Source organism: Candoia aspera, chromosome 7 (genome assembly GCF_035149785.1).
Source record: "Candoia aspera isolate rCanAsp1 chromosome 7, rCanAsp1.hap2, whole genome shotgun sequence".
NCBI classification, from domain to species: Eukaryota; Metazoa; Chordata; class Lepidosauria; order Squamata; family Boidae; genus Candoia; species Candoia aspera.
In genome coordinates this window covers 51,219,392-51,241,520 of record NC_086159.1, presented here as the reverse complement: position 1 = coordinate 51,241,520, position 22,129 = coordinate 51,219,392, and the positions used below count along the sequence as shown (strand labels likewise).

The following is a 22,129-nucleotide window of genomic DNA, read 5'->3' as shown; positions in this document are numbered from 1 at the left end:
CATGTTCATATTCTAATATAATCAGACATATAACACTATTTAACAAGAGTTCTGTAGTGTATTCTGCGGATGATAAACAGGCCAGTCTCTAATCAGGAGAGTACAGTTGATCTGATTTCAGAAAATGTATTGTGAAATACAGTGGTGGAAAGTTTAAGTTTACTGTTATTTACTGCTATTGTTACAGTGAAACTAAATAGTAAATATAGACCTATTTTATTTTAAATCACATTTATGGTATTTTACTGTTATATGATGGTTTGGTGATTATCATTTTATGTCTGTTATCATCTATCTATCTCACTTGTGGCTTGACACTTCGTGTAACTGCATTTATTGAGGCACTATTCCTTATTATGCATTGATTTGTCAAACTTCATTGGATCTCATTCCTTCACTACTGTCATGAGTAAGGATGGCGAGCAGGGGGCTCCCATCCAGACTGTCAAGCGCATGCGTAGCACTGAGGAATTGGTCAGCCATTCAAAGAGACACAGATCGGGACCGCCTTAACCTTTGGGGTTTATATGTCTGGGTTTTCCCACGCTTCTTCAGTTTGTTAGGATTCCTGTTATGTACTAGCAATAAACATTAGAGACCAGTTCCTTGTCTCAGCGTGTTTCCTGGCTGTTAGGACAACTACCATGTCTCTATATACTTATATGTTGACTTACAACATACATTGATACTTCATATATCAAATAAGGCACAATGCTGTCCATGAAACTCTAACCAATAATAATGCTTTTATTAATGCCACAAGTATCCAAATATTCTTTGCTAAACAAATTCTGCAGTGTGTGTTTAAATAAATCACGCATGTATATTACGGTATTGTCTTTCCTGAAGAGAACAGCGTATCCTAGAGTTATTGGGCAGAAATTTACTCTCCTCTCTAAATTTCTGATGGTGGCATAATTCAACAGACAATTCAACAGAGAAAACTCTAGCAATAAAAGTAGGATGCAGTATAAAGTTCTGGAAGGATATACCTGATATCTTCTTATAATATCTTCAGTTGTGAAAATTTTACAAGGATTCTGTTTGCTAAAGGTAAATTATAGGAAAGTGAAAGGGTTCTTTTTTTTTATGCTCCACATGGACATTTCATCACTGAGGTCATTTCCACGTGAATGATTTATAGTGTCTTCTAGAGTAATCCAACCAACTTTGTGCCCAAATAATGGTAATGTGGACAGGCTTTATATTACTTCAGCAATGACTGGATGATGCTCTGAAGATCCTGTAAGTCACTAGCGTGGAAATGACTTGAGCTACAAATAACTCTATGATGTAAAGCTCCTTGGGTTAAATATCAACTGAGGCATTAATTCAGTAGCTGGGTTTTGGCACTCTCTCCTTCCCTCAGCCTCAGCCATGCAACTTTGAATAACTGAAGGTGTTGAAGGTGCCAACTATTATTACAGTTTAGTTTAGGTAAGAGCAGGGAAATGCAAGACAAGAGGAGAAATGGTTAATTTAAACTGAAGCCTAGTGTTTTGTGGAACTGAGAATTGACAAAGTTTTTTTCCCCCCTTAAACTGCTCACCCCCCCCAACTTCAAAAACAGTTTGTCACATCAGTGTATTCTTAATTTTGTTTACTCAGAAGTAATTCAGATTTACTTTTAAGTGTATTGTCTAATTTAGATGTAAAAAAATCATATGGTGTATATAATAATCAGGAAGAACTGATTTCCCTTATACAGATAGACTCTAAGGCCAGAGGTTGGTAACATTTATTTGTCAAATTTATCACCACCTATCTCCCCCCAAAGGAAGGAGGGGGAACAGGGGGGAACATGTTGGGAGCAGTAAGTACATTTGCAATTTTGATATTTGTTATTTTTTCATACATTAATTGTATCCTTTTTCCTAAGCCACCTATTGTGAGCCACCTAAGTTTCTTGGTGGCTCACAATAAAATTGAACTGAATGCAACAATAAAATGTTACACATTACCAGAATCTATCAGAATGGTTCACACAGTCCACCTTCCCTTAAGCTCTCAGAGAGGGGTATAGATACATTAAATAGTGATTTTACATGATTTCTATTCCCTCCCTTGGCAGGAGCAGGGATTCTTTAGTTTTACAGTGTATATTTTTTGTGTTTGTGTGTGACATATATCTTGACCAAAAGGAGGCAGTACATGACCATATATCAAGGTCCTATATTAGACCCCAAACCTCTGATGAGTCCCAATATAGGATGAAACTGATTAGGTCCTGGTGGTCTTTATAAGTAAAATAATAGAATAAAATATATGATGTGGCCTGAGTCTGAAGTGAAGCCCACCCTATTCCTGCTGCAGTGTCCTGACTGAGACCGGCAGGCAGCAGGGCCATAGGAGAAAGTCAGCTGCTCTGCCCATAATGACTGGGACACAAAATGTGGCCAACCCACTCAGCCAAGGCTAGAAACAGGTGCCACCGAGGCAGAATGGAACTGCTTGACAGCAAATGTTACGGCAAAGTTGTTTGGTGCATATGCCAGGATGGGTGGAGAATCCTACACTTTGTAGTGGAGAAAGGTCTGAAATTCACATCCTCCTTTACCTATGAAGCTCCCCGGATGATGTTGGCCCAGTTATTACCCGTTGTTCTGCCTCACAGGGCTCCCAGGTGATTAAAGGGTGACTGTTATTCCAGGCATTCAGTTCCTTGCCCGGAAAATTCAATGTGGGAATGATGCGTGGGTTTCCGAGATCGGGAGGTGCAAGAGACCAAAGTAAACAATTCGGCCTGCACGAACAGGAGGAAGGCGATCTTGAAAAATCTGGATCTGGCGATTGCAAGCCCAGATCGGTTCTCTGGCTACGGAGCCGAGATCTCCTACTGTATTTCTCTCGTCCTCGGACATCAACATTGTAGCTCCTTTCAGAGTTCCCTCCCCGCAATTAGTGACTTGCATTGGGGCCTGGAAGAGAGAAAGGAGCAGCATTTGCCTGCGGGAGCTCTTGATTGCAGCCGTATCTGGCCTTGGCGCAGCTCCTTGTCGTCCTTTTCCTCGTCGAGAAGGAAGCGCGGCCGGATCCGGCCGATGCAAGCAGGGGAAACCCGTCAAGGCCACTCACGCCTCTCGGGGGCTTAGAAAAGACCGTGGGCTACTCAGGGTTAAAGTTATATTCAGAGGAGGTGGGAGCGGCATTCTGTGTCGCGGCAAACTCTTGCCTGATACAGACGGCCGAGGAGGGTCCGCCTCAGTCCGACCACAAAACGCGTTTGCCGGCTCGGTGAGGTGAGTAAAATACGTCGTGTCCGCAAAGAGCGCCGCCTCCAACTGCAGCCCCAGCCAGGCGCGTGCACGCGGCTTGGCCTTGCTTGGTCTACCGCCGTGACTTGGCTCTTCTCTACTGAGCATTTTAAAGGCAGCGCTCATATCAATTCATTGTGCCGGGGAGTTGCGTCCTCTAAGCTGGGTAAGAGGCTTGGGCGACCAATGCGAATAGCCGGTGCAGGGAGGAAGGCGCTCTGCACATGCTCGCGCCTGAACTCCAGGGCTGAAAACTGCCGCCTGGTGGAATTAAAACCGGGGATATCTAAGCGGGGAGGTACCCTCTTCGTTTCCAAGGGAATGGTCCGTGACTTTGGCTAGCCCGTCTGTGCTCCGCACCCAGGAAAAATGCGGGGAATGACACATGTTCTAGCACAGGATAGTTGGGAGGCAGAAGGAGGCTCTTAGACCTCCTTGCATCCTTTTCGAAGGCCCGTCTTTTGGCCTCGTGGAGAGCAATTATGCCTTTTAAAGTTACTAGCTTACATTGCTATATAAGGGGATTCCGAATTCCTCGAGGTTATAGCTAGAAATACATGTGTAGGAATACATTTAATCCTTTCAACATTTCTTTGGCTCCTGTTCTTCTTTTTTAAGCCCTCCAAAGTGAGAGGCTCAGACAGAAAGCTTATAGTACAGGGTATCTCCACCCCTCCACTCCCTTGTCATCTGAGCTGTTTATGCGCTGGCTGTGGTGGAATGGCACTTGTTACCCCTTTGTTTTTGGTGCTACCTTATTCTTATCCTGCATGATCTAGAATTAACACTAGGCTGCTAGGCTAAGGTGTGGTAAATTCTTGTTACTTAATCTTTCACTATTAACTCCTCCCCCACTTTTTTGGTTAATAGAAGGTCTGGATTTTCAACAACCAACTTTGCTATTTCTTCCATTTTAAAATGTCTTTGTAGGAGTGTTTGCTTGTGTATTGTATGCTGAGTGTGAGCCCCAACAGCTTTGTGTATGGTTTTGTATAGGAGTAGAGTTGCAATAGGAACAAATTAAATTTTATAATGCTTAAGAAGCTGTCTTCGGTTACTCTGTTCAAATCTGACATTAGAAATTATGTTAGTTACTCATCTGCATTAAAGATATAATATTGTTCTAACAGTAAAGGGCATGAAGTACGCTATCTAAAAACCCTACATAGTTCATATTCTGCCTCATTATACTGGGGCCTGTGATCCTTCTGAGGAATTACAGTACTTTATTGAAAGGGGTGAAAAGACTCATGTTAGTAATACGAGTTTTTGTCTGATGGGTAAAGGTTTCAAAGCAGGGCTTTCCTGATGCTTCAAAGCCTTTTCCCTTTCAGTGATTTAGCTCTTTCAGACATTCATAGAAACACCACGTGAAGTAATTCTGTTGATCTAAAATAAAAGTTAACCATAATAATGATATAGCTTCCTGAACATCGTGCTCTTCAGATGGGTTGTGGCTATCAGGGCCTATGTTGGCATACAAGATGCGCTTGTACAAAATTTCACTTACTGCCCCCACAAAAGACTTTTAAATATTCAGAACATTCTATCTCTTTCTTGGATGGTCTATATAATTGTTGTTGTTTATTCGTTTAGTCGCTTCCGACTCTTCGTGACTTCACGGACCAGCCCACGCCAGAGCTTCCTGTCGGTCGTCAACACCCCCAGCTCCCCCAGGGACGAGTCCGTCACCTCTAGAATATCATCCATCCATCTTGCCCTTGGTCGGCCCCTCTTCCTTTTGCCTTCCACTCTCCCTAGCATCAGCATCTTCTCCAGGGTGTCCTGTCTTCTCATGATGTGGCCAAAGTATTTCAGTTTTGCCTTTAATATCATTCCCTCAAGTGAGCAGTCTGGCTTTATTTCCTGGAGGATGGACTGGTTGGATCTTCTTGCAGTCCAAGGCACTCTCAGAATTTTCCTCCAACACCACAGTTCAAAAGCATCGATCTTCCTTCGCTCAGCCTTCCTTATGGTCCAGCTCTCGCAACCATATGTTACTACAGGGAACACCATTGCTTTAACTATGCGGGCCTTTGTTGTCAGTGTGATGTCTCTGCTCTTAACTATTTTATCGAGATTGGTCATTGCTCTTCTTCCAAGGATTAAGCGTCTTCTGATTTCCTGACTGCAGTCAGCATCTGCAGTAATCTTTGCACCTAGGAATACAAAGTCTTTCACTGCTTCTACATTTTCTCCCTCTATTTGCCAGTTATCAATCAAGCTGGTTGCCATAATCTTGGTTTTTTTGAGGTTTAGCTGCAAACCAGCTTTTGCACTTTCTTCTTTCACCTTCATCATAAGGCTCCTCAGTTCCTCTTCACTTTCAGCCATCAAAGTGGTATCATCTGCATATCTGAGATTGTTAATGTTTCTTCCAGAGATTTTAACTCCAGCCTTGGATTCCTCAAGGCCAGCTTGTCGCATGATGTGTTCTGCATACAAGTTGAATAGGTAGGGTGAGAGTATACAGCCCTGCCGTACTCCTTTCCCGAACTTAAACCAGTCTGTTGTTCCGTGGTCTGTTCTTACTGTTGCTACTTGGTTGTTATACAGATTCTTCAGGAGGCATACAAGATGACTTGGTATCCCCATACCACTAAGAACTTGCCACAATTTGTTATGGTCCACACAGTCAAAGGCTTTAGAATAGTCAATAAAACAGAAATAGATGTTTTTCTGAAACTCCCTGGCTTTTTCCATTATCCAGCGGATATTGGCAATTTGGTCTCTAGTTCCTCTGCCTTTTCTAAACCCAGCTTGTACGTCTGGCAATTCTCGCTCCATGAACTGCTGAAGTCTACCTTGCAGGATCTTGAGCATTACCTTACTGGCATGTGAAATGAGTGCCACTGTTCGATAGTTTGAACATTCTTTAGTGTTTCCCTTTTTTGGTATGGGGATATAAGTTGATTTTTTCCAGTCTGATGGCCATTCTTGTGTTTTCCAAATTTGCTGGCATATAGCATGCATTACCTTGACAGCATCATCTTGCAAGATTTTGAACAGTTCAGCTGGGATGCCGTCGTCTCCTGTTGCCTTGTTATTAGCAATGCTTCTTAAGGCCCACTCAACCTCACTCTTCAGGATGTCTGGCTCTAGCTCACCGACCACACTGTCAAAGCTATCCCCGATATTGTTATCCTTCCTATACAGGTTTTCTGTATATTCTTGCCACCTTTTCTTGATCTCTTCTTCTTCTGTTAGGTCCTTGCCATCTTTGTTTTTGATCATACCCATTTTTGCCTGGAATTTACCTCCAATGTTTCTAATTTTCTGGAAGAGGTCTCTTGTCCTTCCTATTCTATTGTCTTCTTCCACTTCCGCGCATTGCTTGTTTAAAAATAATTCCTTATCTCTTCTGGCTAACCTCTGGAATTTTGCATTTAATTGGGCATATCTCCCCCTATCACTGTTGCCTTTTGCTTTCCTTCTTTCTTGGGCTACTTCTAGTGTCTCAGCAGACAGCCATTTTGCCTTCTTGGTTTTCTCTTTCTTTGGGATGTATTTTGTTGCCGCCTCCTGAACAATGCTGCCAACTTCTGTCCAGAGTTCTTCCGGGACCCTATCTACTAAGTCCAGTCCCTTAAATCTATTCTTCACCTCCACTGCATATTCCTTAGGAATATTAGTGAGCTCATATCTAGCTGATCTGTGGGTCTTCCCTAATCTCTTTAGTCTGATCCTAAATTGTGCAAGAAGAAGTTCGTGATCTGAACTACAGTCAGCTCCAGGCCTTGTTTTTACCGACTGTACAGATGTCCGCCACCTTTGGCTGCAAAGGATGTAATCAATCTGATTTCGGTGTTGTCCATCTGGTGAAGTCCATGTATAAAGCCGTCTCTTAGGTTGTTGGAAGAGAGTGTTTGTTATGCAGAGTGAATTGTCTTGGCAAAATTCTATCAGCCTGTGTCCTGCTTCGTTTTGTTCTCCCAGGCCATACTTACCTGTAATTCGAGGTGTCATTTGACTGCCCACCTTAGCATTCCAGTCTCCTGTGATGAAAATAACATCTCTTTTAGGCGTGTTGTCCAGTAGGTGCTGCAGATCCTCATAGAACTGCTCTACTTCAGCTTCTTCAGCATTTGTGGTTGGGGCGTATATTTGGATCACTGTGATGTTAGATGGCTTGCCCTGAATTCGAATTGAGATCATTCTATCATTTTTTGGGTTGTATCCAAGCACTGCTTTAGCCACTTTACTATTAATTATGAAGGCTACTCCATTTCTTCTGTGGTCCTCTTGTCCGCAGTAGTAGATCTGGTGGTCATTTGATGTGAAGTGGCCCATTCCAGTCCATTTCAGTTCACTGACGCCCAGAATGTCTATCTTTAATCTTGACATCTCACCAATAACCACATCCAATTTGCCCTGGCTCATAGATCTTACATTCCAGGTTCCGATGGTGTGTTGATCCTTAGAACATCGGATTCGCCGTTCACCACCAGCACCGTCGGCCGCTAGCCGTCCTTTCGGCTTTGAGCTAGCTGCGTCATCACGTCTGGGGCTAGTTGAGCTCATCCTCTGTTCCTCCCCAGTAGCATTTTGACCATCTTCCGACCTGGGGGTCTCATCTTCCGATGGTATACCGACATATCTCTGGTTGTACTGATCCATTTAGTTTTCACGGCAAGAATACTGAGGTGGGTTGCCATTACCTTCCCCAGGGATCGCATTTAGTCTGACCTCTCTGTCATGACCTTCCCGTCTTGGGTGGCCCTTCACGGTTTAGCTCATGGCATCATTGAGGTGCTCAAGCTCCAGCACCACGACAAGGTAACGATCCTTTGCTGAAGGGTCTATATAATAAAGACTCTATATAAAGGTGCTGTGGGGCTTTTGCAGTTCTTTAAAACTTGCAAAATGTGCTCCCCCCACATGTAGCACTCTTGTGCTCTGCACAGTTTGCACACTTGGTTGCGGCAGCTCTAGTGGCTACAATTCCCAGAATTCCTGGTCAGCATAGTTTTTGTGAAGCGTAGAACCAGCTTCTAGAAAGCTGTTGTAGATCTTTCAGAAACATCATGGTTCCATTTTCAAGTAATTTCTTCAAGGTGATTAATTGTCCATATGCTTTCCAAATATGCTCCCACAATGGCAGATTTTGGCTGCAGAGATTTATAAAGAGCTGTATTTCCCAAAGTGGCACTTATCGCTAAATAAATATTTGCCAAAAACTTTCAGACATTTAAATCTTGTTTTTATAGTTACTGCAACTCTGGTGCAATTACACTGCACAATTACTGTAAGTGAACTTTATTGTTGTAACCACAGGTCATAATATAGCAATGCAATAAAATATAATAACAATAAAACAATAAAATAGTGAAAATAAAAGATAATAAAAGAAGCATTATATGTAAAAGGTTACAACAAAATAGAGCGAATTACTGTTAGGATTATCTCACAGTATCTATCTTAAAAGAAAAGAAGGATTGGTACATTTACTGACACCATCCCTGGAAAAGGGCCTGAGAATTGTTGCTTTTTCTTTTTATTAATACAAAATGAAGCTACAATATGAACTGTTATGCTCTATATGGAGAACACAATTTGCTTAGTTCTAAATAACTTAACTGAAATTCATATTCCCCAGAATATATTGGCAGTTAGATCAGAGTCTTAGTAATACTTGCATGGAAATCTTTGGAATTTCGTTGACTTTAGGATGCCCAAAGTCAGTTTGTAAATTGACAGGATTCCTGCGTATAGTCCATCTGCTAATACTGAGCACTGATTTATGCATTCTGACATTGGATCTCTAAAAGAAATCTTTCCCAGCCCAGCCATCTAAGCTGCTTCACCTGGACCAATAATAAGAAATATATCTTTACATTTCCTGCCTTCAGAGATAGTGATAGCAACCAATGTAAACAGTTCTAAACCTGGACCAGAAAATTCATGTAGGATGGAGTTACCAGTGGTAACTAATCTTAAGACTAAATCACCAGGAGTAAATAATAAATTCTATCTGCCAAAGAGCATCAGAGGAATAGGACTGTCATTCTCCTGTGCATTCCTGAACAATTACACATGTTTTTATGTATGCTGTACTATATGCGGTTTTGGTCTCATGCAGAAGGTTACTTATGTTCTGCTTAAGGACCAGGTTTGGACCTGTGCCTTTTTAGTGGAAATTATATTATGATACCACCTTTTTGTTTTCCTATAATTTGATACATGGGAAGCAGTCCACTGTAGGAAATAGTTTGAACCCTGTGTACAGATTGCAACCATGGGAGTTTAACACCTATATTTTGCTGTACGCGTGGTTGTCATGGAGGGTGATTGTTTATTTATTTATGTGGTAAATTTATATAGCCGCTCATCTCACACACCCATTTCGTATGCCACTCATGACTCTGTGTGGCATCCAAAGTTTAAAAAACACAAAAATAATGCCACAAAATAACCAAAAACATAACAAAAATCATTTTAAAAAATTATAAACTTTAAAAACCATACTCCCTCCCCACTCCATAATCTGCAGAAGAGCGCATTTAGTTTCCCTAGCAATACAACCACTTGGCAGGCTCCATAGCCATTTTACTGGATCCCCTGGCCAAATAAATCACATCTCTTGACTTTTCATCACAAAATAATGCATATAGAGTTGGTTTTTGGGTAGCAAAAGTTGGGTTATAATTAATTGATGTCAAGGTGCATTCACATTCCCTCAGGCTTTCCAGCAACTAAATTGCTATTTGCTTATCCTGTGTTTGTATTTTATGGTGCTTTATGATTTATCATGATTTTCCAGTAACAACTGTGTGGATTCTCAGGGTTGAAATGTGGCTTATATATCTAAAAATAGTCGAGATGTGAACAAGTGATTATATTTGGAACTCTTTCATGTAACTGTTCCATTTCTAACTTTATTATTGTTGTTGTTGAAAAATGAAAACAAACACTCAAAAGAAAAAAGAGGTAAAAAGAAAACTAAATCAAAACAAAAGAGGGAAGAATAATAATAGAGAATGTGTAATCTGTGTAATGTGTGTAATCTGATAAACATTTTAAACCTCCATATACAATATATTTATTTCTATCCTTAACGACACTTGTACAAATAAGGGTAGTCTATTAGCTAATTATTAACTAATGGCAATCAAATTTGATGAATTTGTCTTCTATTATAGAGATTTTTGAAAAGGCTTTATTGACAATAAGAAAGGGAATGGTTCTGTTATCTTAGTTCTCAGTATTGAAAATGAGTCTGTGCAGAAGTCAAACGCTATCTTGCAAGAGAAATGCTTCTTGCTTCATGGTAAGATTTTTTGGCTTCTGGACAGTTTAGTGGGTATCACTTTTTAATACATACACATGCCAGTTTGGTGTAATGGTTAAGGCATCAGGCTAGAAACCAGGAGACCATGAGTTCTAGTTCCACCTTAGGCAGAAAGCCAGCTGGGTGACCGTGGGCCAGTTGCTTTCTCTCTGGGTTTGAAGGCACAAATATGTATGATTGTAGCCAATTAATCAAGCCAAGGAAAGGAAATTGAACTTCATCTGTGTGAAGACTTACTGGAGATTTTTTAAAATAGTTGCCTTAGGGAGGTGGCAGCAGGTGGCTTTCTGGGTTTTGGAAGCTAAGCAGGTTTGGGCTTGGGAAGACCTTCAGTAGAAGACCTTCAGGGCTGTAGGCTACTCCGAAGCTGAATAACATCTTGGAAGAAGAAAATTGGATATCGCTTCTATATTGTTTCCAAGAAAACTGCATAGTCATGTCCATATTAACACTAAGAGTTGTACTCAGTTTGAGTATATTACTACATTTACCTGAATATTGGCCCAAATGTTACAGAAAGCTAGTTATACACCTTGTATTCAGTTGAACAAGCTGAATATTTTAGGGCCCACTAATTCCACTGGGACTTTACCCACGTTTTTTTGTCTAAGAATTTGGACACAGTTGATGCAGAAGACAAATAAAATAGAATTATGAATAAACACTGCATACACCATATGTTTTTATGTGCTTACAGTATATTCTATTGGTTAATTCAAAAGCTGGTTGTTGGATAGACAAGTGTAGGGTTTAGGTGGGTATTTGGGGAAAAAAACAGTTTTTTCCTTCAGACTTTCCAATCTCTCTCTTGCCTAACAAATGAAAATGTACATTTATATAGAGGTTCCGTTTATTCCTACTATCGGGTTTGGCCAGGACTTGGGAGCAACAATATGTTTAATAAATCACCATTTGGTAAGAAATCAGGTTGAAATGGACAGCTGGTTCTGAGGCCTGCTAAAGGAAAAAGGCTTTGGGGACAGAGAAGGAGATTACTGTAGCTTCCTGAGTTTAAGAATATAACGGAATATTCTTATGCTTTATTTCTATGTGCAGGAATTGAAGCATTTGAGAATGGAAAAAGATTTCCGCTACTACTTCCAGCATCCGTGGTCTCGCTTAATTGTGGCCTACCTGGTGATCTTCTTTAATTTTTTAGTATTTGCTGAGGATCCAGTATCCCATAGCCGAACGGAAGCAAACGTCATTGTTGTCGGAAACTGCTTTTCCTTCATAGCAAATAAATACCCTGATGGAGGTGGTTGGAAGTTTTTAAAAGTGTCTTTGTGGCTGCTTGCCATCCTAGTGGGACTTATAACTGGCAAGTTTCTCTTCCATCGGCGTCTATTTGGTAAGTCCCAAAATGTGCGAGAAGCGTTTCTGTGATGTTGCTATTTAACACTTTTTAGTTAAAATAAACATGCAGAAGAGTCCTTGATAGTGATTCAGTGGAATATACTGCACTATAGAACCTAATCTGTTTGGGTGATGATGATGATGATAATAATAATATCCCATTTTTCTACCTCCATTGTTCTCAGTGTGCTGAAGAGGGCATTAACTTTTTTTTGCCTTGTTATGTTTTCTACCATCTGGAATTTCTGTCTTGTGATTGGGGACAAGACATTGGAGTTTTGGATACGTAGTATCAGGATCATCTCATTCCCAAATGTGTGGCTCATTCCCTTGTGTGACTGTGTTGTTCAAGTCAGCAAGAGTCTTTCAATAAAGTTTTCCATATGGTGATCCTGAGACAGCTGTCCAAGGTACATTGTATAGATTATTTTCCTACTTCTAGTATCAGTTCCATCACTGAAGTGAGAAGGTGACATCTGATCTCCTTCCCTCCCTTCCCATTAGCTTTTTAAGGTCGGCTGCTTATGATGACTAAATGTTAGAATGTCCAAAAAGGAATCTGGGAAGGGTTATCCGGGAGACTCATGGAAGAGCTTGGAAACAGCAAACTCTTAAGCCCCCTTCAACCTATCTCCATTTTGGATGAGCCATTTTGTTGGTCTATATATTTTTCCTTTCCTGGTTTGCTGTGTGTGTATGTATGTTTTAAGTAAGCATGTGTCAGGCTCTGCCTGCTACTCAGTAAAACCCAGACGCTAGTGTAGGCTTTAGGTTCTGGTTTTATTTGAGTATAGAATGCATGCCTTAGGAAAAGCTGAGAGTGAGTGGAACGCGCCGGAACGGGATTTAAATAGCCCGCGCCGGTCAGCACTCCACCCCTCCTTCTCCGAGTGTCCCCGAGCCCCGTTGCCGGCAGGTGAGGGGTCGAGCAGCCCCTCCTGTGCCTCAGGTGTCTCCTTAATTGGTTTTCTCCGGCCGGTGATGGGCCATTGCTGGGCAATCCGGTTCGTAAGCTTTCTGACAGCTCGGGCGTGCCTCGTGGTCGGGTGTTGTCAATTACTTCTCTTGCAACATTGTATCTCTTCCTTCTGTGCCTCCGGCTAGGATCGATACTTCTCTTGCAACATTGTATCTCTTCCTTCTGTGCCTCCGGCTAGGATCGATACCGCCCGGTGCTCATTTCTTTGTATTGTTATGTGAGCCGTTGTGATGTTTCAAGCATCGCAACGGTGATCATGACATGCTGCCCCCCTACTGAAAGGTTAAGCCGCGGGTTTGGAGGGGTAGGTGGTGTGGTAGGTGCGGATCAGGTCGGGAGCCTGGACGTCACGGGCAGTGACCCACTCAGGATGTGGAAAGTGTTTTCACTTCACGAGGTATTGGAGGGAGCCCCGCTGCTTCCGGGAGTCAAGCACCTCTTTTACCTCAAAGTGTTGCTGTCCGTCTATCATCACCGGTGGGGGGGCGCGCGCGCGGGTGCCACCGGGAGGGGTCACTTGCCGGCTTGAGTAAGCTGCAGTGAAACACCGGGTGCAGTCTTTTAAGATTATGGGGCAGGTCCAAGCGTACCGTGACTGGTTTTACTATTTGTGTTACCTGGAACAGTCCAATAAACTTGGGGCCCAGCTTTTTTGACGGTTGCGGCGATTTTATGAATCTGGTGGATAAATAGACCATGTCTCCCACCTGAAATGTTGGTTGCTGGCGCCGGTGTTTGTCCGCTTGGGATTTGTACGCTGTTTGTGCCTTTTTAAGCGCGTCCTTGATGACCGGCCAGGAAGCTGCGATTTTCTCACCCCAGTCACAAGCGGTCACTGTTGGGGATGGAGGCTGAGGTAGTTCAGGGATGGGGACGAACTCCCGGCCCGACACCACCCCGAATGGGGTTTTTCCGGTGCTCTGGTGTATCGCGTTGTTGTATGCGACCTCTGCGAATGGGAGGAGGTCTACCCAGTCGTCCTGGTGATAGTTTATATAGGAGCGGAGGAATTGCTCCAGTGTGGCATTAAGGATCTCTGTGGATCCGTCCGTCTGGGGATGCCAGGAGGTTGACAGGACTTGCTGGGTACCTATCAGCTTCAAAAAAGCCCGCCAAAACCTCAAGGTAAATTGTGTGCCCCTATCGGACACCAAGCGGGAGGGGCATCCGTGTAGGCGGTACACGTGAACTAGGAACAGTTTCGTCAGCTGTTGGGCTGATGGGATCGAGGCGCAGGGGATGAAATGCGCTTGTTTTGAAAAGTAGTCTTTTACCACCCAAATTACCATTTTCTTTTGGCTGGGCGGTAAGTCGACTATGAAGTCCATTGAGATTTCATCCCAGGGGCGGGAGGGTTCAGCCACGGGTCGCAGCGGCCCCTGGGGTTTGCCAGCTGGTCGTTTGGCCATAGCGCACACTGGGCAGGATGCTACATACGTCTTGATGTCTTTCCTCAGCAAGGGCCACCAAAATTGCCTCCGAGTCAGGTGTAGGGTCTTCAAGAACCTGAAATGACCAGCCTGTTCGCTCTCATGCGATCTGTTGAGGATCGCCTGCCATTGTGAGTTGGGTACATATAGCCTTCCTTCCACCCATGCGAGATCCTGGTCCATGGTGACCTTGCTGGGGTTGGCGAGGAGCCAGGGGTCAGTTTTCGATGCCGTTATGAAGTCTGCCCATAGCCCACCCGGTATTTGAGGTTGTCTGCGTCTGGGGGCGGGTGGCGTTGTGGTTGTTTGTGAGGGGGGGCCAGGCTGTCCCCGAGCGCGAGCCTGGGTGACCACTGCCATACCCAGCTGGGAGTCGGAAAGTACCGTCCCTACGATGTCGGAGATAGGCTCTGCATCCTGGGGTAGTCGGGAGAGTGCATCTGCCAGGAAGTTCTTTTTGCCTGGTATGAACTTCAGTTGGAAGTTGAACCGGCTGAAGAACTGTGCCTAGCGTATTTGTTTGGGGCTGAGGCGTCGGGGCGTACGGAGCACCTCAAGGTTGCGGTGGTCTGTCCAGACCTCAAACGGGCAAGTCGTCCCTTCCAAAAGGTGACGCCAAGCCTCCAGTGCTGCTTTAACCGCAAACGCCTCCTTCTCCCATACGTGCCACCGCCTCTCAGTCTCCGAGAATTTCCTTGAAAGGTAGGCGCATGGCTTAAGGATTCCTGCGGAGTCCTTTTGCAGTAGGATGGCACCTATTGAAAAGTCAGAGGCGTCCACCTGCACCACAAAAGGTCGTTCGGGGTCCGGGTGAGCTAGGATTGGCTCCGCTGTGAACAGCGCTTTCAGCCTGTCAAACGCAGTTTGACAGGCGGGAGTCCAATCAAGTATGGCCCCCGGGTTTTTAACCTTGCGCGTCTACCCGACGCCCTTGATCTTAAGTAGATCGGTTAGTGGTAGGGCTATTTCCGCGAACCCCTTCGCGAAGGACCTATAGAAATTTGCGAACCCAAGGAAGCTTTGAAGCTGGCGCCTGGTGCGTGGGGGTTCCCAGCTCAAAACTGCCTGGACCTTCGTGGGGTCCATTTCTACGCCTTTGTCAGAGATTCTGTACCCTAGGTAGTCCAAGCGTGATTTGTGGAATTCGCACTTGGACAGCTTAGCGTAGAGTTTGGCTTTTCGTAGTTTGGCGAGGACTTGCCTCACCAACCTTTCGTGTTTCCTCTGCGTCCTCATGTAGATGAGGACATCATCCAGGTACACCAGCACGCCCTTGAATAGGTGTTCATGCAGCACCTCGTTTATGAGTTGCATGAAGACCCCCAGAGCCCCCGCAAGGCCGAATGGCAGTACCTTATATTGGAAGGAGCCCAAGGGACAGTTGAATGCCATTTTCCACTCGACCCCTTCCCTAATGCGGATTCTGTAATATGCTTCGCGGAGGTCGAGTTTGGAAAACACCCTACCCTTTGACAGGTGTGCTAGCATGTCCTTTACAAGGGGTAGTGGGTATTTATTGGATAGGAAAGCGGAATTTAATCTGTGGTGATCGGTGCATAGTCTTAGGGTGCCGTCCTTCTTTTCTCGAAATAGGACGGGTGCTCCGACCGGCAAGTTCACTGGTTCTACGAAGCCCCTGGAAAGGTTTTTATCCAAGAAGTCCCGCAGCACCGCTAGTTCTCTCTGGGTCATGGGGTAGATCTTGGGTTTGGGTAATGGGACGTCTGGGAGCAGCTCAATTGTGCAGTCCGTCTTGCGGTGGGGTAATTGGTCCGCCTCCTCTTCTCCGAAGACATCTGCAAAGTCTGCATATTGCTCTGGCAGTCCTTCGGGGGGGGGGGTCGTTGTTGTGGGCGACAGCTTCTGGCCTCTCCACTGTCGGAGTAGGTGGTTTGTCTGGTGTCGGTGCCTGGTAGACCCCGTCTTTGAACTTGATGGAGCGTGTCCTCCAGTCAATGTGTGGGTTATTGCGTGTTAGCCATGGGATCCCCAAGACTATTATGGGTTTCCCTATCTGGGTCACCATGAAGTTTATTGATTCCTTGTGGGTGCCCATTGTCAGGGTGACCATTTCGGTCCTCTGGGTGGCCGGTCTCCCCCCCACTGTAGAACCGTCTAGTTGGTGGAATGCCAGCGGTTTAGGGAGGGGGGCACAGGGCAGTTTGAGTGCGGTGACAATGTTCAGGTGGATCAGATTTCTGGAGCACCCAGAATCCACCATAGCTTTGGCTGCAATGACTCTGGGGCCGTAAGCGAGTTTGATTGTCCCTGCCAGGATGGAGCAGTTGTCACTCACCCTGGGGTTGTTGCGCCCCTTCACCACCTGCCCAGCGGCGCTGCTTAGAGCAGGTGGGGAGCGTTTTCTGCCGGCTGTTCTTGGGCGTCGATCACGTCCCCTGCGAGGTAGGTGTCCGCGTCCTCGTCCGGGGTTGCTAACACTCCTGTCAGCCGTCAGGGGGGGGGGGGTTGGATGGTTTGTGCGGCGTCTTCGATGTGGGTCTGGGTGGGAGATCCATTGCTCTGTTCATGAAGCAATCTGCCGCTTGGTGGCCCGTTTTCCTGCACTTGGTGTGCTGTCTGCGGGCAAGCCTCCGTTGTTGGTCTGTGTGCCAGTTGGCCCCGTCTGTGGGACTGGTCCTCTTGTGCTGGGCAGGATTTTGTCTTCTGCAGTTGCGAGCAGGAACGTGCGCTGCGCGTGCTCTGCTTTGCTGGCTAGACAAATCCATCCGTAAAGGGAGGCTGGGTCGTCCCTGTAGAGTGTCCATTGGAGCACCTCCCGGTTGAGGCCACGCTTGAACATGTCGATGAGGGTGGCCTCCGACCATTCTGTGATTTTGCCCGCGAGGACCTTGAATTCGAGGGTGTAGTCGGCCACCGTTCTCTTGCCCTGCCGCAGTGCTAGGTGTGTGCACTTTGCCCTTTTCTTCGCCAGGGGGTCCTCAAAGTAATGTTTCAGCTCGGCGAGGAAGTCATGGAAGTTGGTCAAAGCTGGGGCTCCGGACTCGTACATTTGTACGTACCAGTCTGCAGCCCTATCCTGGAGTCTGGTGGCCACTGCCGAGATTTTGGCAGCTTCTGTGTTGAAGTAATGGCCGTATTGGGCCATGTAGTCCCTTGTGTTAGTTAAAAAGGACAGTTTCGTGGGGTTCCCGTCAAATTGCACGGTGAAGTCTTTTGTGAACCTCCCGTGTTGCGGGTCCCCAACCCGTGGGTGTTGAAGGATGGCTCCCACTGGCCTGGGGGTGCGAATCTCTGCGGTAGAGTCTCGAGCTTGGCCCCTCCCGCTCGGGGTTGTAGACGGGGTGGGTATGTTGCCCCGGTCCCCTCTTACCCCCTGTGTTGCCTCAGTCTTGGAGCACTCGCTGACGATTGTTGCCAGGGACTGGAGCATGTGTTCCAGGTCTCGTACCTTGGCTTTCAGGGTCGTGTCCTCATCTGCCGCTGGCGGGGACAGGAGCAGGTGCTCAAGGTATCGTACTCTGGCTTCTAGAGCCGTGACCCTGTCTGGCATGCCCTGGCCGTCTGACGTCGGTGCTGCCAGATGCTGTCTGGTACGCAGTCCTGCGCCTTCCTGCTCGGGCATTTCGGGGTAGCGGAGCCTCCAGCTGGGGTAGGGTGTTCCCGTCCAGGATCCAACTCCATCGGCCCAAGTGAGGAGTTGTTGGTCCCTGATCTTGTCTTCTGTCAGGGTTCTCCCGTCTGGGTTGGGGCTCCAGGTCTGGAACTGGGGAGCGGTGTGGGCAGGGAGGGTGTCCGCGTCTCCTGTGATGTGCACCACCTCCCGCCGCCATCGGGTTGCCTCTGCCTCTTGCGGGCCGTCCTTCACGCCTCTGGTGCGAAGTGCTGGCTCCATCGCTGTTCCCGATTCCGTTTCTCGCCAGTTGGTCTCTCCCGCAGAAAATTTTCGTCCGGTGGAGCTTGGCGATTTTTGGTTTGGTGACTCTCAGCTTTACGTCAGGCTCTGCCTGCTACTCAGTAAAACCCAGACGCTACTGTAGGCTTTAGGTTCTGGTTTTATTAGAGTATAGAATGCATGCCCTAGGAAAAGCTGAGAGTGAGTGGAACGTGCCAGAATGGGATTTAAATAGCCCGTGCCGGTCAGCGCTCCAGCCCTCCTTCTCCGAGTGTCCCCGAGCCCCGTTGCCGGCAGGTGAGGGGTCGAGCAGCCCCTACTGTGCCTCGGGTGTCTCCTTAATTGGTTTTCTCCGGCCGGTGATGGGCCATTGCCGGGCAATCCGGTTCGTAAGCTTTCTGACAGCTCGGGCGTGCCTCGTGGTCGGGTGTTGTCAATTACTTCTCTTGCAACATTGTATCTCTTCCTTCTGTGCCTCCGGCTAGGATCGATACTTGGTTGCCAGCACCTGTTGCTTGCTTTTGTTAGTTGGTTGCCTTATCCCTTAATCCTCCCGGTGCTCATTTCTTTGTATTGTTATGTGAGCCGTTGTGATGTTTCAAGCATCGCAACGGTGATCATGACAGCATGGGTCAAGAAGAGAATAGAGATGTGCAGATGTCTCCCCTTCATTTCCAGGAATTTATATTCAACAGAGTGCTCAGGTTTTGAGGTAGGATTGCTCAAGAAAGGTTTTTTTTTTATACATATTGCCAGAAATTTATTCGATTGGGTGGTATACAGTTTATGATAAAATCATTTTCTCTGTTTTTAGATGAAGCAACACATATTCCATATGTGGCAAAGCATGTAGAATGTATTTGACCTATAACTAGGCAACTACAGGCAGTTTTTGTTTAGCAACTGTTTGCAGTTATGACAGCAATGAAAAAGTAATTTTGTGACCAGTCCTCACATTTACGAACTTCACAGGTTGGTAAACCAATGGAAAGCTGAAGTAAAATCATGATATTTCACTTAACGACCGAGTTGCTGATCCCAATTATGGTGGCTAAACAAGGACTACCCGTATAAGTAAATCAAACTGGATCACAAATAAACTTTATACACTGCATGCCTGATTTTCCCAACTCCATCCTGTTACTCAGTTTTACTTAAGCCAGTATTCAATCCAAAAAGGGAGAACTATCCTGAATTTCATGTCCTTCTGTTGCAAGCCCTAGCCTGCAACACCAGTGGCCCTGGTCCAGCCATTGAATGGCACAGAATCTATTTCTGAACGATGATAACAACACTAATAATGTGAAGACTGTAAATAACCCTGCTCTAACATGGTTTTTTCCAAACCTGTGCACCAATAAGTGTTTTGCAAGAGCTGGTAAGAAGATCCAAGCCTTGCCATGTGAGAGCTTTAGATCAGCAAAATTATAATTCTGCTATAAATGTACTGGTACTTTCTGTGTCCAGTATACAGTTTCACTTTGGCATTTGAACTTGTCTCATGGAGTATTCATATATTTGATCTTAGAAACATGATCTCCTCTAGCCTTGGTGAATCAATGTATCTTCATAATATATTTAAATAACTTTAAAATATTTCTTTTGGCTGAAGAGAAAAGCTAATGACCAAAGGACTACTTAGCCTTCCTTCCTTTACATTTTCCCCACTTTTCCTGAGATGTTCAGGGCACTTTATGTGAGGCTTTATAGCAAATTGTGATAGGTTTCTACACTGTGTTGATTTATTTTACAGTATACTGTTTCATATTTTCTTTAAGCTCCTGCTTATCTCATCAGTGATCGTACATAGCCACCTCATCTTCTGCTTGCCTCTTTCTCGAATGCCTTCCATTTTTCCAAGCATCAAGGTCATCTTCAGTGACTCTTGACTTTGCATTACATGTGCAAAACATTAAAGCTTTAGTTTCATTATTACTGGTTCCAGTATGGTTTTACATCATCTAGTATTGAATTATTTGTTGCATATGTGGTTCAATTGATTCACAAAAATTGATTCAAAAGCATCTATTTTTCTTTGGCATTTCTGATGGTCCAGCTTTCCCAGCCACATTATACCTGGAAAAACCATGGCCTTGACAACATGAACTTCTGCTGACAGTGTGGTGTCTTTGTACTTTGATATTTTGTCTTCCTTCCAAGTAGAAGACATCTCTTGATTTCATGGCTACATTCATCACACCTGTGAGCTTAGGCATATGACGTCTGTACTATTTCCACTTCTTTTCTACCTATTAGCATTAGGTTGATGCTGCCTGTTGTCATAAGCAGACAAGCTTTTGTACTCTCTTCTTTCATTTTCAACAACAGATTCCATAAGACACTTACAGCTGTCAGTCATATTGTTGATCTTTGGTTGATCTTTGTCCCAGTAATTTTAATTTTAGTCCAACATTTTTCATGAAATATTCACACAATTTAAATAAATTACATAACATTAAATAATCTTGATTTACTTATTTCCCAAGTTTGAACCATTTAGTACTTCCATATTTATTTATTTATCAGATTTGTCACTGCCCTTCTCCTCTCACCAGAGGGACTCTGGGCAGTTTACAGCAAGATATTAGAATATTAGAATATTCCATTCTAATTGTTTCCTGGTGATCATACAAATTCAGGGAAGGCAAAAATATATCACAATTCACCACACTGCCATCAGTTTAATTAAAGTGACCTTTAGGGGCTCTTTGAATCACAAAAGTGGGTCTGTTTTGGTCCATGAGAAGGTTGCACTTGAACATATGGTAACATTAGACTGGTTCTGAAATCAAGATTCTTCAATATGGTTTCAATCTTTTGAGCCATTTATACAGTTTCAAGGGACCTACTTAAATGAATGACCAAAGAATAAAAACCTTTGTAGAGGTACATGTGCATCCCCATGCACACCAGTTGTGCTTTTCCCAATTTTAATTTCCTTCCTTACTGGAAAGATCTTTGGACCTTCTGCTGAAAGAATACAGAAAGCTCCCTGGAATTGGAAATCATTCTAAAGAAGAGTTTCCAACTCTGATGTGATTCCCAGGCCACGTTCAAAGAAAGACACATGGAGACTTTATTTGGGTCTTCCTACTTAATATGGAAAGGTCCAGCTAGGAGACCTTTACCCTCATTCTTTAATGGTGAGGGAAAAATCTATTAGTTTACATTTTAAATGCACACATAATTGATTTCACATGTTCAAAGCAACACATGACTCTCAACTCCATTATTCAAAATTCAGTTTGCCAAATAATAAAAAAATATACAGTATCAGAGAAAAGTTTGTACAAAAAGCTTATAGTGTTCAGAAATGTGTACAAAAATGCATCACAATAAATTGTTTACAAGATCTATTAGGAGATCTAAAATACATGTTTGGAGAAATGTGCACCTTTATACATACAAAATGTAGTACAAACTTAAAAAAAAAAATCTTAAGAAACCACAAAATGGATATGTTCAGCCATCCCTAGCAACCCAGGCTTCCATCATGCATTGGAATTTTGTTGAGATAAAACACTTGAACAGGGCATGTTCTTAACATTCCATATAACTGGCATGTCTTTGATTCCATTTGGTTATAACCTCTAAAAATCTGCTAATATCAGAATGCATCTGATTGAAGTCTTTAAATGTTGGCACCATCATAAATACCTGATCTCAAAGCAGGAGCTGCTTGTGAATGCTCATCAGTTTCCAACTGTAGCCAATTGCCAATTATTGAAAGCTGGCTTGAAAACAAACTTTTTGTGCTCATCTCTGTTTCAAAGCCGAAGAGCCTGCGTTTGTCCGTAGACACTTCCGTGATCATGTGGCCGGCATGACTAAACGAAACGCTGTTACCTGCCCGCCGAAGCGGTACCTATTAATCTACTCACATTTGCATGTTTTCAAACTGCTAGGTTGGCAGGAGCTGGGACTAGCAACGGGAGCTCACCCTGTCACGCGGATTCGAACCGCCGACCT

General features: G+C 44.4%; 1 protein-coding gene across 1 annotated transcript in view; it reads left to right on the top strand.

The window, feature by feature from the left end:
• Positions 1–2,795: 2,795 nt before the first annotated feature.
• The window catches only part of TMEM117 (transmembrane protein 117), a 237,953-nt gene continuing 218,619 nt past the window's right edge, over positions 2,796–22,129 (top strand). Inside the window, exons 1-2 of the mRNA XM_063309394.1 lie at positions 2,796–3,239; positions 11,599–11,893. Of these exons, the coding sequence (XP_063165464.1) occupies positions 11,617–11,893 (277 nt within the window). The 5' untranslated portion in view covers positions 2,796–3,239; positions 11,599–11,616. The remainder of the gene's footprint in view (positions 3,240–11,598; positions 11,894–22,129) is intronic.